This window comes from Pimephales promelas, chromosome 14, assembly GCF_988280905.1.
Source record: "Pimephales promelas chromosome 14, fPimPro1.hap1.1, whole genome shotgun sequence".
Taxonomy (NCBI): Eukaryota; Metazoa; Chordata; class Actinopteri; order Cypriniformes; family Leuciscidae; genus Pimephales; species Pimephales promelas.
Window position 1 is genome coordinate 28359896 of NC_142782.1, and position 18354 is coordinate 28378249.

Sequence of the window (18354 nt, forward strand, 5' to 3'; positions counted from 1 at the left end):
TTTTCTCCTGAAACAATGAGATTTTGTTTCTAAAGTTTATTTAAAATTTTAAAACAATATATTTTATCATGTTATACAGCCTATAGTTTTATCAAAATGACTGATCAAAGCAATCAATCAGTCAAAAGCGTTTTAAATCGATGCGAAACAACTTTTTTGCAACACTCGCCCGATGAACAAAAACGTGTGCAGAATCCCATTCATGCATGCGGCCGCTGAGATTCCGTGCGCTCCGCCCTCTTTCGGTTTGTGCGCATGCGCTTTTCAATTCTCTCCACAACTCCCTCCGTTTCCGGACGCTAGGATCGAGCGCACAGCTGCCGCCGAATTTAAAGAGACATACACAATTTATTTAAATAATACGATCATTGGAGAGGGGGAAAACATACATTGTTTATCATTCTCTTCGTGGATTTCGATGGGGACTCGTTATTGATTCTTCCGCTCGATGGTGTAGTTTTAGTTGGGATTGAGAGGTCTCGACACACTTGCGGGCTTGGGCTGGAAGTCTATACTGGAGTAACTGGGTGGCCGTCCGTAAAGTAGACTGGACTTGTGGGGGGAAGAGAGCTGGGTGGCCCCCAGTAGCCTACCGAACTGATTTTTGCACGCCAGAACAACCTGCAAATACGGGGGGACGGTAAATCATCGTGGCTGTTGGTGGCGAAGGAAACGCACCATGGCGAAAATTCAGGCTCACAGCAGCACTGCGAAGCAAATCAACCAGATCCAAGACAAGGCCTATGTGGTTCAGAAGCAGGTCCAGCAGCAGCACTTTCAGAAACTAAAGGTAAAGAGCATTGCAGCAAGTGCATGTGTTTTCTTCTCTCTCACAACGCATTGTGTGTATTAGGAAGTGCTGTGCTGTTCATATGCATATGGGGCATATCAAAGCATTCACACTTGAGTGTGTGTGTGTGTGTGTGTAACAGTTAACGTTAAATGGATTTGAAAATGTTACGCACTCATTTAAGCTAGAAAAGTCGATTTATATTCTCTTAACGCACCGATTCCTGGTCAAACCAATGCTAGTTTACCAGTCAAACAAGATGGAAGTGTATCTGCTGAATTAAAGTCTAATGTTTTCCCTTTACGCGGTCGTGTTTTCACCGCTGCTCTTTCTTTGTTAAAACCAAAACCGGTAACGTAGATTTTGACTGTGGGTCTGCCAAAAAAATATCACACGTTACGCCTGGTTTGTTTAACATTTAGACGGGTTATTTTAATGTAATTGACGTAGACGGGAAAGAAAAAGAAAGGGGGTTTGCTCAGCTAACACCTGCTTTTGTCATAAATTTGTCCGTTTTCGTTTTTAACCTTACCGTTGAAAGAAATCTAAAGTAAGCATCGCTTAAGCGATTCTCTGTCAAAAAGCAGTTTGAATCGCGTTTTGTTTGTTTTTGTTGTGAAATCGTAGCGGGGTTGTTGTGTGTTGTGACTAGCACGACTGCTAACGCAGCAAAGCTAAAAGAGTCAGTGAGTGAGCCTTTATTTTCCTCACTGAAAATGTTATAAACATACAAAGAGAAAATAAACCGACTGCTTTTCTTTTAGACCGCTTGTTTTTGTCACTTTTTTGCGTCTTATTGGTTGTATGGGACATTGTAACTGTTCGTTTTTATCTTGAAGGTTTATTAAGGCGTGCTTTTTTCCTCATTGGGGTTTTGTTCTTCTGAACAGAAAGAGGAAAATCGAATAACTTGCCTTTACTATGCGTGTAACGTCAGTGGTTTAAAAATAAAACTAAAACGTCTCCGTGTTTTTTGTTTTGCCTTGTATAATCCAAAGAATGAACTGTAGACAATCTGTTACTTAAATATTGTAAGCAAATGCAAAGTCATTCAATGGGATGGGGCTCCACATTCACTGGAAATGGACTTGATGACCCACATCTGTCCTCTCACGAGCCCAAAAAAGGTACTACAAGTACCATAAACCACCACAGTATTTTGTAAAGGCTATGCACATTGGGAAAAAGTACGTGGTAATGCCATGTTACTTGGATCTACATACCATGGTAGTAAAATTCATGCATCTCTGTCATACTATTCCTCAGTACTTCCATGATTAGCCTACTATAGTGCTACAGTACTATGTCAAAAATATGCCCTGACTATGTTACTTTTCTTTTCTTTACTTTTTTACTGATGTAAATGCTATTACCATCCCATATCTTTACTGTACCAGGTTAACGCCACACTACATACCAGACCGGGGGCCTATACCATGAAGCCGGTTTAGGTGGCTAGCCAGCTATGTTTCAGTTTAGTTTGTGCCAACCCTAGGTTTTAGGTACCATGAAAGTGGTTTGGCTTTTAGCAGTGTTCATCGCCATAGTAACTTACACTCCACAGCTAACCTGGTCCGGGACAGGTTATGTTCCAGGTAAGAGGTTGCAAACCGAACTTGGACCAATCAGCTGTGAGCAAAGTGACACATGTATGACGCGATAAAGTCACTCCACAGCAAATGATTTCAAAAGACAAAAACAGCGCTTTTAGTAAATAAATTTGTATGATTTAGAGATTATTTCTGTAATTATTATACCCTAAAAAAATCTCACATGTACAATTTCAGTTCATCAATTATTATTACGCAGATTTTAAATGAATACATATATAAAGGTAATCTAAATGTGCTTTAGAAACAATAAATGAAGCTATAAATTGAATACATGTGAGCTTAAATCTTCAATTCTCTCTATACCTTTATCAACCCTATAAACTAACTTCACAACTTTTACTTGCACTGATATACAGTAGAGAGACTTTCTTTTAGTTGTCCTCTTTCACAAACAGCTATTTTCTTCTTGCTGTGTAAATTTGTTTAAATTCTGAATATTTGAATACTTTTATTTAATAAGTGAATTGCGCTACTTCTCTCGCGAGAAATTAATTTCAATGAGTTTTGAATGAGTTTCACGCTACAGATGTCACACCTTAACTCCTAAACTCTAAATAAAAGCCTGAGTTGACGGAGAAAGTTGATCAGCATCATGGTACCAACAAAGCCTGGTTGGATTGGTTTGGTTTTTTCAACTCGAAACTAATCCTGCAACCCTGAGTTTGTTCAACTACCATCATGGTACAGGCCCCAGTAAGCGTTCTGTCAATGCTCATGTTTAATGTGTTGAAAGCATCATTTTGGGAAACAATGTTTATTCCTGTTTCAGGTGGAGGATGCCTTATCTTACTTGGACCAAGTCAAAATACGGTTTGGAAATGATCCGGGAATATACAATAAGTTTCTGGATATCATGAAAGAGTTTAAGTCTCAAAGGTATGTGAGTGTCTGTGGACTTAATATGTGATCCAATGCACTAAAAAGCATTAATGAATGATTGTATTTCTGACATCTCCATCCTCAGCATTGACACACCAGGCGTTATCAACAGAGTTTCTCAGCTCTTCCATGGACACCCTGACCTTGTCCTGGGTTTTAATGCCTTTTTACCTCCTGGCTATCGGATCGAAATTCCCAAAAATGGAATGGCATTTCTTCAGTCCCCGTTTCCCTCACAGGTAGAACTTATGGTGCAACACAGTTTAGTACTTGTTTGCATTGGTGTCTGCGATTTGTTCTTCATTTTCACTGCTTGTTTTAGTTCGTCAACTGTGAAAAGGTCAACTAATTTTACTCCTGTGACATTTCTGAGTGAAACAAGATATTTGGAGAAAGCCTATTTAGGGCAGGTATTTACTTTTCTTAATGTTTTGGGAAATGATTGGATTGTAAAAAGAAAGCTTTCCATAACTAGAATGCAAGATTGCTAAAACAATGCCTAAATAGCTGTTTGGTCTTTTCAAATAGCCCACATTGACCTGCTGGCAGAAAAGAAAAGAAGAGGCGGTTAAAGATTACATTTGAGTGATTGCAAAGACAAATATTTGTATTTAATTTTATTAATGTGCACTCATGAATTGTGGAATGTGGAATACAGGAATGTGTATTAAGAGAGTAAATAGGGTTGATATTGATTTCATGTTGACTTTGGCCCCGTCTCAGATGGGCCCCTCACTGGCTTCCTTTGAGTTCACACTTTGGTGATGTCATGCCACATAGACTGTCGGGGAGTAGTCCGCTGAATCAGTCACATTAGCTCTGGTTTAAGAATAAATGGACAGTGACTTCATGAAAAGTTGCAAGAGGTTTATTACTGTTTTACATGTCACTTTCATTGTCAACCGTTATAGTTGTAATTACATAATAATAATTTCTCCAATTTATATAGCAGTTTTATGGATATTTCCTCAAATCTTTAGCATGATGAATTCAGTTTGCAGATCAATGTATGTTCATACCTTTAAACTTTAACCAATTAAGTATAAAAGAGTTTTAAACCGAATAAAATAGTTTTAAACATGATCAAAACAGACATGTTGCAAAAATGAGACCATGTTTTCTCAAATGCAACAGACAGCTGTTTTAAAAAATAAATGTATGCTTTTATGTAGAAAGGATTTGTTAAGTTGATCAAAACAGACATGGGGTTGCAAAAAATTTCAATTTCTTTATGTTGTCTGTTGAACATTGTATTCATCAAATAATCATGAAAAAACATATCACGGTTTATTCACAAATATTTGACTGTTTTCGACATTTAATGATTTAAAAAAATTCTTCAACAGCAAATCAGCATATTAGTAGAATTACTTCTGAAGGATCATGTGACACTGAGGACTGGAGTAACGCTGCTGAAAATTCAGCTTTGTGATACAGTTTCACAATATTACTGTTTGTACTGTATTTATCATCAAACAAATGCATCCTTTGTGAGTATTAGAGAGAGACTTTTGAATTCTAGTTCACTTTTACACAGAATTTTTATGTTTTGTGTAAAAGTGATGTAATGAACCTATGTGGGATGTTGTCTGTCTTGGTATTGAAGTAAGACTTTGGTTAAACGGTTCTTACTCTTTGCCCTCAGGTCTCTCCAGGACCAGGACGGAGCACGGGCAGCCCTGTGGTTAGCGCCTCTTCGTCAGCAGTGGCTGAGGCAGGGTCGGCTCAGAATGAAGCTGTGACCTCTCCTGAGAGTATCGCTTCATCATCTGGACCTCCTGAACAATCAAGCAGGTTGTCACTTCCTCTGCCCAGCCGAGACAGCCAATCACAGCCGTCAGCCACCACGTCAGTGTCCCCTCCCACATCAGAGCCTAGTCCTGTGGAGTTTGACAGCGCCATCAGTTACGTCAATAAGATCAAAAACCGTTTTTTGGACAACCCAGAAACCTACCGGTCCTTTTTAGAAATTCTACATACATACCAGGTGAGAGCAAACTACATTTTTTGTTTTGATTTTCTCTAGGTTTGACCGAACCAACAACCTTTTGTATAACCAGCGCAAATTCTTAACCACTAGGCTACCACAGATATCACTGGACTTTTGACTATCGACATAAGATCTGGTCCACTATGTAGCATTTTTTGGCCAAGAACCGCTCATTAATGATGCTGGAGGATATCTGGGAAAATGATAGCTTTAGCCTGATAGCAGTAAAAGTGTACGCCCCACCCTCCCTGCATATCGCCGCCCAAAGCCACGCCTCCTGAAAGCATGAACTCACACAGCCAAGAAGGCTGAAGACCGTGTTACTGCAAAACTAATATAATGTGTCATTCATTCATTAAGGCAAAGTTTAAGAAAACTTTATAGTATAAGGAGTAACACTACAGTACCAAACATAAAGTAATTCTTAAAAAAAATAATTAGATGCAGCAAGTTTTCGGTTTGTTTAGCTAGCAAAACTTGTCAGTGTGTAATATTTCTGGATTGACAGTGTTTCCACGATGAGAGTGCTTGGCTGCGATGAAGATGCATAGATCGTAGATCCTTTGCCAGTGCCACTTGTTGTCAGTTATGATGGAAAGTGAGGATGTTGCCACTTGCCTGCCATTCTCGCTCTGTCTACACAGCGTACGTGAACGCGCTGATGACTTATGTCTGCGTGAACAGGCTGCGCAGTGGTATAAACACATTGACTAACAGGGAACACATGCTATAGGACTGTTTGAAGAACGAACATTTTATAGTCCTACGCCTTCCACAGACGACATATTTAAAAAAATACTTTTTAACAGAGTGATTTCTATTAGGATATGAGGAGACTTTCCACCAGTAGAACAAAAAATCCTCTACAGTGATCTACAGAATCACCTTTTTTCATTATGTGCATTTAGGTCAGCAAACAATGTCTGTATACTTCTGAATTCCTCATAATTTCAGACATTAAATCAGAAAACAAAGCATATTTAGGAATGTTCAGTTCTTCTTGTGGGTATCGTTAGTTTCAGCAAGCCAATCAGATTGGAGCTTGCGATTTTTGGCAGTTGTCTGCCGTTTTTCCATTCAGAAAGCATGTCGATGAAAACACCATGTGAGTGGCTGAGACTAGGCTACCACCTACTAGCTTTAAAGGAAGTGGGCTCTTGGACTGTTTTCCTACCCATCCCTTAAACTTATCAACGTTCATTGATTTTTGGGCATCCTGTGTCCATCTGCAGAAAGAACAGCTGGAGGTGAAGGAGAGCAGAGGCCGTAGCACTGGAGGAATGACCGAAGATGAGGTTTTCTCTAAAGTGGCAAGCCTTTTCAAAGGTCAAGAGGATCTACTTGCGGAGTTTGGCCAGTTTTTGCCTGATGCAAAGAGATCTCTGGTTAGAATTTTTTTTTTTTTTTACAATTTTCCTTTTGTCTTTCACTTTGTGTACACCACCATTTAAAAGTTTGGGATCGTAAGAATTTTTTAAAAAGAAATTCATACTTGTATTATTTTTATTTAATACATTTATAATGTTACAAAGCATTTTTATGTCAAACAAATGCTTTTCTTTTGAATTCTGTATCACCGTTTACTTTCCACTAAAAAATTAAAGCAGCACAATTGTATTCAACATTGATGATAATAATAAGAAATGTGTTTTAACACCAAATTAGCATATTAGAATGATTTCTGATGGATCATGTGACACTTAAGATTAACAATGCTGAAAATTCAGCTTTGCCATCAAATTAATAAATTACATTTTAAAATATATTTAAATGGAAAACAACCATTTTAAATTTATTTTAAAGTGGCCCCTAAGTTAATGGAAATTAATCAGTCAAAACTAACTTTAGCTGGGCAAAAACTTTATTCTAGAGCTGATGTAAAGCCAAAACAATCTGTTACTTGAATTTCTTATCACTGTCTTCCTTCAAAAACATATTTCCAAAAACCTACTGACCCCAAACTTTTTATGGGTAAAGTGATTTTTATATGCACTTTCTCTGATTCCAGTTCACTGGAGGTTCTTTGACTGGCAAAGACCATTTGAAGAGAGCAGAGGAAGAGGAAATGAATAAACAAAGCAAGAAGAGACCTAGACCCATGCTGATGCCCCACATGACCCCGCTTCTGAAGGTCAGAGTTCACTCGTGCCAATGCAAGGATCCTATATACCTCTGTATCTGAAAGACTTGTAAAGTTGAAATATCTCCCAATATATGTAGATTACTTATGCTTTAACAATTTATCTTTTCACCCATGTAGAAAAAAATGAAGTATTCATGTTCCAAGGACCCGTCTTTTGCTGCTGTAGGAAAACATGGAGTCCTGCGGGAATTCACGTTCTTTGACAAGGTGCGTTTCATAGACACAGATGTTCCAAGCTGTAGCAAGTCAGCCGTTCCCTTAGGATTTATTGCATGGTTTCGACCATTAAACAATTCAATTTAATTTTTCATTTTAGGTTCGTCGCCTGCTAAAGAGTCAGGAGGTGTATGAGAATTTCTTGCGCTGCATAGCCCTGTTCAATCAGGAAGTAGTTTCAGGGGCCGAACTCCTTCAGCTTGTGACTCCATTCTTGGGGTAAGGCAGATTTAAACGAGGGCATTTTTATTTAATCCAATTTGTTTTCATGTGTTGCATATTGCAGCCCTAAAATGACATTTGTGAGTCTTATTCCACTGTTGTCTCATCCTGTAGGAAGTTTCCAGAACTGTATACCCAATTTAAGTCATTTTTGGGTGATAAAGAGCTGTCTCATGCCCTCTCGGGCCTCTCCGACCGCTATATGGAGGCTGGAGGCAGAGAAGTGGATTACGCCTCCTGTAAACGCCTGGGTTCCAGCTACAGAGCCCTGCCCAAGACCTACCAGCAGCCCAAATGCACTGGCCGAACTGCTATATGCAAAGAGGTACTGCACTTTCACTGGTATCAGATAAAATTATGATGTCACACAGGCAATATGATAGTTGTACTATAATTATTACAAAAATATTGTGTGTGTGTGTGTGGTTTTCTTACGTTGTTAATAGTGTTGTCAAAAGTACCTACTTCGGTACCAAGTTGAGCGTAAACACCTATGATTGGCCATTATACTCACTCATCAAATATGTCTGTGATTGGCTACAACAATCAGCGCTTCAAAAACATGGTGTAAATATACACCAGTGACGCTCTTCAGCGAGCGCTTGCACAAATACACACGTGAGCGTTTGAAAGCTGGCATCCATCAGCGGATTGGTCCACTGGTTCTGATACAGTAGATGCCTGCTTGTGCGTTGATCATTGTAACCAATCACAGACATATCTGATGAGCTCGTGAACACAATGGCCAATCACAGGTGCTTATAATTCTGCTCAACAGCGCTCAAAGCGTCATATTTTTTAAATTTCTGTACCGGCTTGGTGCTGAAGTCGGTACTTTTGACAAGCCTAGTTGTAAGTAATGTAGTTATTATATGTGTGTGCGTGTATGTTTGTTTAATATTGACTGTAACTGTTTAATGAGCATTTCTCCTCATACATACAAGATAAATGCTAATCTGCCAAAACAAAATCGTCATCCACGCTGCCGTCGGGTTTCCTGATCCACAGATATTGGTACAAATCTGCAGAAATCTAAATCTCCATGAATAATTTGGAAAACGGAGTGCTTCAGCCCCCACACTGCACTTTTTTTCAGATTTGAATGGAAGCACTTGTCTCTATTAGCTCTTTTTCCAGGCTGTCTGGTGGTGTCGTCGCTGAACGCTTGTAAACAGTAATTTTATCTGTAGGTAATAAGCTAGATATTCATGCCAAATCTGAAGTGGCTGGTGTTCCAGACATCTTTAAAGTAGCAATCAGAGACTACATCTATGGAGGCTTCAGTCATAGGGTCAGAAACCTGATGGTAGTGCAAGCGGTTCAAGAGCATTGTTTTGTTTTAGGTGCTGAATGACACCTGGGTCTCATTCCCTTCCTGGTCTGAAGACTCTACTTTTGTGAGTTCCAAGAAAACACCATATGAAGAGCAACTTCATCGCTGTGAGGATGAGAGATTTGAGGTAAGATTGACTTTTTGAAAAATATCAGGAGGTTTAGGGTTTAAGTTGAGTAGTTTGATATTGATTTATTCTTTTTTTTCACCTTGGTAGCTGGATGTTGTGCTTGAGACTAATTTGGCAACGATAAGAGTTTTGGAAAGCGTGCAGAAGAAGCTATCACGCCTTTCGCCTGAGGATCAAGAGCGTTTCCGATTAGACGACTGCCTAGGTGGAACTTCTGAAGTCATACAGCGCCGTGCAGTCTATCGTATATATGGCGACAAGGCTCCAGAGATCATTGAGGGGTTGAAGAGGAGTCCAGCCACTGCAGTTCCTGTTGTACTTAAAAGGTTAACAGTTTTTAATTCTCTGTTCTTGTTTCTCCCCTGCATCTCTCTCACACTGGCTCTTAAAAAACCCTTAAAGGGATAGTTCACCCAAAAAATGTAATTGTCATTGATTACTCACATTTATGTCGTTCCAAACCCATTAAAACTATTGTTCATTTTCGGAACACAAACAATATTTTTAATGAAATCCAAGAAATTTCTGTACCTCCATTGACCCATAACTATGAAGGTTTAAAGCTTTATTTTATAATAGATTGCAAAAGAAATCTATAAGAATCCATAATAAAAGTCCTCTGAAGTTGCTTTTTATGATGAACAGATTTAATGCTTGCTTGAGCCATGAGATCCAATGAGATTCGTCCTTTGAGTGTTAGGGCAGCATGTCTGTGGTTCTGCGAGAACCAATGAGGTTTGTTTTTGCACGTCAAGCATGTACGCCTGATCGTGTCTATTTAGAAGACTAGGATCAAACCACACCATTCATAAGGATTTATTTTACAATCTATTTATGAACATTTTGAACCATCAAGAGTTTTGGGTGAATAGACTTTCAATGGAGGAGCCGAAATCTATCAGACTAAATTTAAAAATATCTTTTTGTGTTCCGAATATCAATGAAAGGCTTTTGGAACGAGATGATTTTCATTTTTGGGTGAATAAACCCTTTAATAACAACTAAAGCAGCTCTACAGTTTCATTTGACAGCTAAATTAAAGGGATAGATCATCTAAAATGAAAACTGTAGCTGACGATTGTAATTTTTAGTCATTTGTGTTCATACATTTTTTATAATTCCTCCGTCTAGCAAGAAAAAAATGCATTTTGATGTAAAAGTAGATGATTTTCTCGCCGTAGGTTGAAAGCTAAAGAGGAGGAGTGGAGGGAGGCCCAGCAGGGTTTCAACAAAATCTGGAGAGAGCAATACGAGAAGGCATATCTGAAATCACTGGACCACCAGGGTGTCAACTTCAAACAGAACGACATGAAGGCCCTCCGATCCAAGAGTCTTCTCAATGAAATAGAGAGCATCTATGATGAGGTGAGTTTAGCTGCTCTCCTTATTCTGCAACTTTTTCCCATAACTATAGTCTGTTCCTGAAAGAAACCTTTTTGAGTCTCACTCACTACGTTATTTGGACTGCAGTAGTGGTAATTTCTATATAGGTCTATAGCTTCATAATGGGAGTTAATAAAGAACTAAACTTGTGGGTGACTGACAACTGTTCAATGATGGTTAAAGTTCATTAATTTAGTCACAGTGATGTTTGATTTGAAAGTCAAAACCATAAATAATTGCATCTATAACAGGTTGTTTTCATGTCATTATTCAGTATAATAAATTGCCTTTGGCAAGCACCACTAATATTTTTTTTTCAATGGTTTTAAAATTTAATGATAAATGACTAATTGTTTTGATAGGTTGAATTAATCAAAGTATATTCCAATAAAGGAACATGAACAAAAAGAAATCATTACATTTTCCCAATTTTCAACAATCCATCATCTTATGTAAGGAATACCAATTCTTTATTACCTTATTTGGCAAACTATTTTTATTTATTTGTCTATGGTTTTTTTACACTTCAGTGATAAATGACAAAAAAGCCAGTGCCACATACCAATATTATTTAGGAATATCACATAGATCTGTCTTTATTGTCAAAAGAAGCTTAAATACAAGTTTAAATATTATCTTTAACATTTTAATTCTGCATTCCTGTTTAATACAGCATCTGAAATCTCATATTAGGTCACTTGCTACAGAAGTCTTGTGTGTGTCATGCAGATAACAACTTGTTACTAGCCCTTTTGTTCCCTTCCACAGCGGCAGGAGCAGAGCACAGAAGAGGGCGGCGTTGGCCAGCAAGGTCGTGACGGCTCGGGCACAGGTTTGACCAGCGAGCCCCACATGATCTTCACCCATGAAGACAAACAGATCCTTGAGGACGCCGCCTCCCTCATCATCTACCACGTCAAGCGGCAGCCCACCATCCACAAGGATGACAAGGACCACATCAAGCGCATCATCCAGCACTTTGTTCCTGACCTCTTTTTTGCCCGACGTGGAGAGCTTAGCGAGACTGAGGAGTTTACGGACGAGGAGGCGGAGGGTGAGGATGCCGCCGCAGGAGGCGGAGTCTCAGCGTCAGGCGGCCAACAACAGTTGAACGGCGATTCCAGACGAAGACGATGCACTTCCCCTCAGAGCATGGACACCTCTATGGCCTCCCACAGCATGAATCCAGAGGGAGAGGTGGTGGATCTGCGGGACCCAGAAGCTGAGCACCAGAAGGAGCTGGATGGAGTCTACAACCTGTTCTTCGTCAATAATAACTGGTACTTCTTCCTGAGGCTGCACCAGACTCTCTGCTCACGGCTGCTGAAGGTTTACCGGCAAGCCGAGAGACAGTTACTGGAACACAGGGCGGAGCAGAATCGGGAACGGCTGCTCATGGGAGAGGGGCGCAGAGAAAAGGCCAATGACCTGGCCATGGAGCTGCGTCTAAAACAGCCAAGTGAGTAGACTTTCCTGAATGATGCACATTAGGGCTGCACAATAGATCAAAATATCATAAATGTACATATCGCGATATGAATATCACAATGGCTTGCGATAACTGAATGATTTTAATACTTCAAAAAGTTAGGTAAATGTCAATTTTAGGTTGACAGATAGCAGAGAATAAGACACGACTGTTAAATACTTGTGTTCTGCATAATGTTAAAAAGAGTTGAGCGCAATGGCACACAGCTTTCAGAATTCAGTTATCTTCCCCAGCTCTTATGGCCAAGTACACACATTTATGTCAAAATGCCCATCTTGGTGAGTGTTCACTTAAACAGTCGGTAGTGTCTTAAGTGAACGTAAACGGTTGAGAAAGAAAACGCGTGTGTAATAGGATGTTGGATCATGCATTTGCTCTTAAAGTGACAAGAGCCTAATGTACCTGCTGCCATCTGTGTTACTAATTTGAATCTAACAACAAAAAAGAAAAAATCGCTCACTGCTGAATAACTTTTATAGCTATGATAAGAATCAGTGTCTATGTAATTCATACAGTGAAGACAAAAGTTTTATTTTTACATTTAATTACTCAATATCTGTTTTGTACATTATATTTTATATGCAATAACTCGTTAAGTAATGCATTCACTTTTTTTCAAGATTGTGGAAAGCAAGTAACCCCTCACATTCACTTTGCGATGGTTAAGTCTTGTAATGTAATGTCTATTAAATTAGGTGAGGTGGAGTTAGAGGAATATTACCCAGCATTCTTAGACATGGTACGCAGTCTACTGGATGGAAACCTGGAGTCCACGCAGTACGAGGACACCCTGAGAGAGATGTTCACCATCCACGCTTACATCGGCTTCACCGTTGACAAGCTCATTCAGAATATCGTAAGACAGGTGAGTCAGAGAGTTGGATTGCACAAAGCTACGTTTTTGGGGGTAATTATAAACTTTCAAAGAGGCCATATTCTGTGCATTTGTGTTTTTTTTCCCTTTAAGTTCAATTATAACGTTAGTCAAGGTTCATTGCACCAACGTATATTACTCTTAACTCTTTTTCCTAATGGCTGGTTTTGCTTTTTTATAAATGATCTAGGTTCTGGTTCATTTTAAGTATGCTTTAGTTAATAGCTTTTAGTGCATGTTCACAATGGAACATTATTGTAATGTTAACAAATGAGACTTTATTGTGAAATGCTACCAAAAAGAGTAATACACATATTGGAAACTGAAAGCTGAAATTAAGAAGTGTTAATATATAAATATATATGCAAGGAAAGAACAATTTGTATGACTTGTAAGTGACATTATGTCAGTTTTTGTGAAGTTCTATGGGTGCAGATTTTTTTTTGTATTTTTGTGAGAGGTCATATGGTCTTTATTATTATTTTATTTTATTTTTTTCAGTTTTATTTCAATGAATTGTTCAGCCCTATTATAGAATCATAAGAGTGACAGTCTGAGTTTCTGTATTCCTGCAAATGCATCAAAGGAGCCTTTTCTGTGATCAGGATGTTAACATGCTTCTCTCTCTGATTGGCAGCTTCAACATCTGGTCAGTGATGAGGTGTGTCTGCAAGTCACTGAGCTGTACCTGTCCGAGAGGAAGAGGGGGGCCGCCGGTGGGAATCTCTCGTCCCAGTGTGTCCGTGCCGCTTGGGAAGCCAGTTACCAATGGAAGGCAGAGAGAGTCATGGCTGAAGAGAACTGCTTCAAGGTGCTTGACCTAATGCTGTGACCAACATTTATATGGATATATCTAATTTAAGATGTGATATTCATCTCCTTAGTTGCGTTAATCTCAAGAACTTTCATGCATGTTTTGTAATTACTATTAGTTTTTAATTTCTTGACTCTTTCTCTTGTCAGGTCATGTTCATTCAAAACAAAGGTCAGGTCACCTTAACTATTGAGCTGCTGGACACAGAGGAGGCCCAGGGTGATGACCCTCTGGATGTTCAGGTACCTTATTTTTACAACAGAAAATGGTTTGTGGTGGGGATTTTTTTTCTTGGAAACTTTAAATGTAATGGGGTAATCTGGTTGGTGGGGATGGAGTGTGCTGCTGTTCTAGTGCATAACTGTCCTTTATGGTGTTGTTTCAGAGCCTGTCTAATTACATGGAGCAGTATATAGGGACAGAGTCTGTGTGCTCTCAGGCAGAAGGCTACTACTTCAAACCTGTGTTTCTACCCAGGTAAAAAAACAAAACATGTTTAACCTGCTCTGTTTATGCCTGTTATTTCCCTTTTTGTAGCTAGATTGTTAATAGTCAATTCCTTGTTTTAAAGGTGCAATGATTTTATTTTATTTCTTTTACTATTAATGTTTTTGGTCATTTGGAGGGGGGCCCAGATCATGGTGTAGACAAGCCCAATACCACTTGGTTTCTCTCATAAAGTCCCTCATATTATCAGACACTAATGTTTCTGTAATAAATTGGTTTCAGTGTGAAGTCATAGACTATGAAAGCTTGTTTCCGCCATGGAATAGAGCAATTTTAAAACATAACTGACCCTTTGCTAAGGCCCCTAGTTACTGTTGCTACGACTGTCAAGCTTTCGCGGCTGGCACATCTATTATAGTGTGGATGCACCGGTGTCAGACATTCCCAATGAGATAATAAGTAATTTTTTGGCGAACAAGTGAAATATCTGAGAGAGCAAGACAAAAGGGACTGCAGTATTTCATTCGAGGGATATATTCACGACATAATATGCATCCGATTAGAGAATAATTTCTTAAAAATTGAAGCTAAAGCCTAACGTTATAGTCCCAGCGCAACCAGCAACCGCCTCATAATATGCTGACCATTCAAAGGGGAAACACAAATTGAGGAACAGCTATGTTCACACACAGCAGGGTATCTGAAAATAATCCTAATAATTATAAATCAAACGGCTTATCCATAAATCTTGTGGAATAACACTAATACCGGGAGAGCCGTGATCGGATTGGGTTAAAGTTACTTAGTCAGGGGTAACGTTAGTAGGACGTCGATTATCAAAATGCTGTCAGTGAGCCTTTGTCTTGTCTTTAATCGTCTTATTTTACGCTATATCATTATGACCAAAGAACCGTTAATATTTCCAAGAAATAGGTATTTTTGTTAACCATGTCGACATTTACCGGTAGTTGTGAATGGGTCTCCCACACTGCTTGATCACGCCCATCATTTCTCCCCTTGGCTTTTAGATTTTCTGAAAGAAAAACAATTCCTCTCCCCCGTCCAAAATTTTAGGATACCGGTATCAGATTTGCACAATCCATACGCACAATGCTTCAGCATGTTTCCCTCATTCGAAAGCTTGCCAGGCCTCCCGCGCATAGTTACGATTGCTAAGACACAATTGGCCAGTGGCGGTTTTCGGGCATGTCTTAGTGAAGGGTCAATTACGACTTTTAAATCTCACAATTCAGACTTTTTTTTTTCCATCTCGCAATTCTGACATTTTTTTTCTCCGAAGTGCCTTGCAATTGCGTGTTATAAAGTTAGAATTGCTAGATATAAACTCACAATTCGGAGAAAAAAAAGTCCGAATTGTGAAAAGTTGCAAATACCTTTTTTAATTTGTGGTGGAAACAATCTTTAAAAAAAACGAGAATTGAAAGAAGTTGAGAGAAGTTTGATGTGTGTTCTGCTCCTCTGTGTGTCTCCCCTTTAGGAATCTGAGACATTTTCGTGGCTGGCAGCTCAAGCAGGTGGAAGCCATGCGCTGCCGGAGAGAGTGGCATCGGAAGATGGGCGTGGAGACAGCCGGGAACCTGGACTGCCGTTTCAAACTCAACACCCACAAGATGGTGTTCGTGATGAACTCCGAAGACTACATGTACCGCAGAGGAGCGCTGGTGAAGGCTCGGAGAGTACGTTGATCAAATAAAATCCAAAAACAAATCCTGACCTTTTCTGTAGTCAATATACATTTTTTTATTCGAGCACCTAAAAATATTAACTGTTACCGACTCTGTAGTTTATTTATTCTTTATTGTGTCCCGTCTCTCTCCTAGTCCCAGCACAGAGTAGCACGGGCTCAACACGAGCGCTTTGAACAGTGGCACCGGGGCTGGTTGAGCGATAACGTGTCCCCCGCCGCCGAGCGCAGCGTGCAGGACTGGCTCATGGGAGAAGAAGATGAGGACATGATCCCCTGCAAGACCACCTGCGTGTCCGTGCAGGTCAAAGGCTTGCAAGTCAACAGGTACCAGGTGCACTACAACAGCAAGGCCCCCGCCTCACCGTAACAACCTCAAGCCTTGGGATGGATTTTTGTGATCTCGTTCTCTCTTTGTCTCTTTCTCGCTCACTCATTCTCACGGCCGAGGTTAAACGTCACGCCGAACAGACGGGAGTGGTTTAAGGAGGACAGACAGCTGCTCAAAGGAGGGAATGCCTCATTGAAAAGCATCACATCTCGACACTAGTCCATCATGATCAATGCCGTTACCAGACGTTTCAGAAATGTGAATGTCAAAAACTTTTCTTTTCCTTTTTTTAAGAAAGTCCATAGTAGTTTTTAGCTCCTGAAACCAGAGTTTTGTTTTGTTTATACTAAAGTATTGAGAGACTAGGTCTACAACATCTGTATGTCTTTTTTTGTACAGTACAGTCGACTCAAGAGCTCGAGCAATTGCATATATACACAGCAGAAAGATTATTCTGTGTGCATTTTCTTGGCTATGAATGATGACTTGGACGAATTATGTTTCTCTGGCGCGCACTGGCATCTTATCCGTAACGTCCTCGTTTTGGTTCTGTTTTGTGTTCTTTGTTATCATCGTCTCTTATAACTGAACAGAGGATTGCCAGTGTTGCCCGTCAATCGCTGCTCATGATTTATAGTCGATTTTGTTACACATCCAGATCATGTATCATATCAATCTCGCCAAATCCTTGCTTTTGTTTGGTGTAATTTTTACATATTAAAACAGAAAAATGACAAAATATCAGTGTTTTGAAAAAAAAAAGAATGTATAACATTTATCCTGTATCAGTTATCACGAAATAAACAACCTAGTTGTGCAGTTCTTAAAGAACGGGTTATGATTCTTGCTGGATTCTCACCTTTGCATCAGTAAACTGTACATTTGGTACAGAAAGCCATATTATGTTTTTTTGGGGTTGTTACTTTTTAATAGTCTAGTCTATCTATAGATGCTATACTGTGAAAACCATATGTACAATTTTTTTTATTATTATTTTCCTGATATTTATGTACATATATTATTTTCCTGGTATAAAATAATTTTGGTTGCACTTTTATTTTGTTACAGTGTTCTACAAATAAGAATGGAGCAATAATAATTAACAACATTAACTTGCTCTATAATTAGGGTTAAGTTGCTTAGTAATCACAGAAAATTATGCATAATTACATAGTAAGTATATGTAAGATATGTAACAAAGACGTAAAATAAAGTATGATCATTTTAATATGGATGTGATTAAAATAATTTAGAATATTGTTATTTAAAAGCAGTACAATATAAATAAAATATGGAACAACAAATACTAGCATGATACATACATTTAATGATGCAGGAATTAAATACATTTTTTTATGAAGGAATTTTTTTTTATGGCCATAGTTAAAAACATTTATGTATGTCCTTTTTGTAAGGAATTGTGGGTGAATGTGCTTAATTTGAAAATGTCACAATGCTAGATAGATCTCAGCTAGCTTTATTTTGTTTTTCTGTTTTCTGGGTGAAATATCTTGACTGGGTTCATTATTTTCACCCAGAAATTGTGTGTATATATATATATTTATATGTAATTGCTAATTATAATTAGCATAGTATAATTAGCATTAATGAATTTGCTACAAATTAACTGCAAATTCATTAATGCACTATGATGAGTTGCACTGTATATATATATATATATATATATATATAAGTTTCCATAGAGCTCAAAAGTTGCAAGATAGCAGCTTTCAATTAGAGTTTAATCAAGTTCAGAACCCTTTCGCTTTTAAAGAGTGAAAAATATTTTTGCATTCTCTTTCTTTTTTTTGTTCCTCTTTTTTTCCCCCCGAAAATTAATTTTAAGAGTGAGTTACTTGACATCTTAGGGCCAAATGAGTGCTTCTTCTTTCAGAGCTTATAAATAGACCCTGAGATGAACTGTAGATTTACTTCGGAAAGGGATTTGGCTCTTACAAGATCTGAAGTGAGTTTGCCTTGACTTGCCCAAAAGCA

At 38.7% G+C, this 18354-nt stretch overlaps 1 protein-coding gene across 1 annotated transcript; it reads left to right on the forward strand.

Annotated features, from left to right (window-relative positions):
• The first annotated feature begins 264 nt into the window (after nt 1-264).
• sin3b (SIN3 transcription regulator family member B) lies at nt 265-17187 on the forward strand. The gene is made up of 19 exons (XM_039664003.2): nt 265-790; nt 3173-3279; nt 3368-3521; nt 4928-5269; nt 6505-6657; nt 7281-7403; nt 7533-7622; nt 7732-7850; nt 7968-8178; nt 9197-9313; nt 9404-9642; nt 10498-10681; nt 11468-12158; nt 12884-13053; nt 13700-13873; nt 14026-14118; nt 14262-14353; nt 15822-16020; nt 16165-17187. The coding sequence occupies exons 1-19, from the start codon at nt 680-682 to the stop codon at nt 16396-16398; spliced, it is 3603 nt and encodes a 1200-aa protein (XP_039519937.2). The 5' UTR covers nt 265-679; the 3' UTR covers nt 16399-17187.
• Nucleotides 17188-18354: the final 1167 nt, after the last annotated feature.

What these genes read in the sequence shown, in the direction of transcription:
- sin3b (XM_039664003.2), top strand. Translation starts at nt 680, where the DNA reads ATGGCGAAAATTCAGGCTCACAGCAGCACTGCGAAGCAAATCAACCAG. An exon ending in TAGAGAGCATCTATGATGAG is followed by an intron (nt 10,682 to 11,467) that starts GTGAGTTTAGCT and finishes TCCCTTCCACAG; the next exon opens with CGGCAGGAGCAGAGCACAGA. An exon ending in AAACCTGTGTTTCTACCCAG is followed by an intron (nt 14,354 to 15,821) that starts GTAAAAAAACAA and finishes TCTCCCCTTTAG; the next exon opens with GAATCTGAGACATTTTCGTG.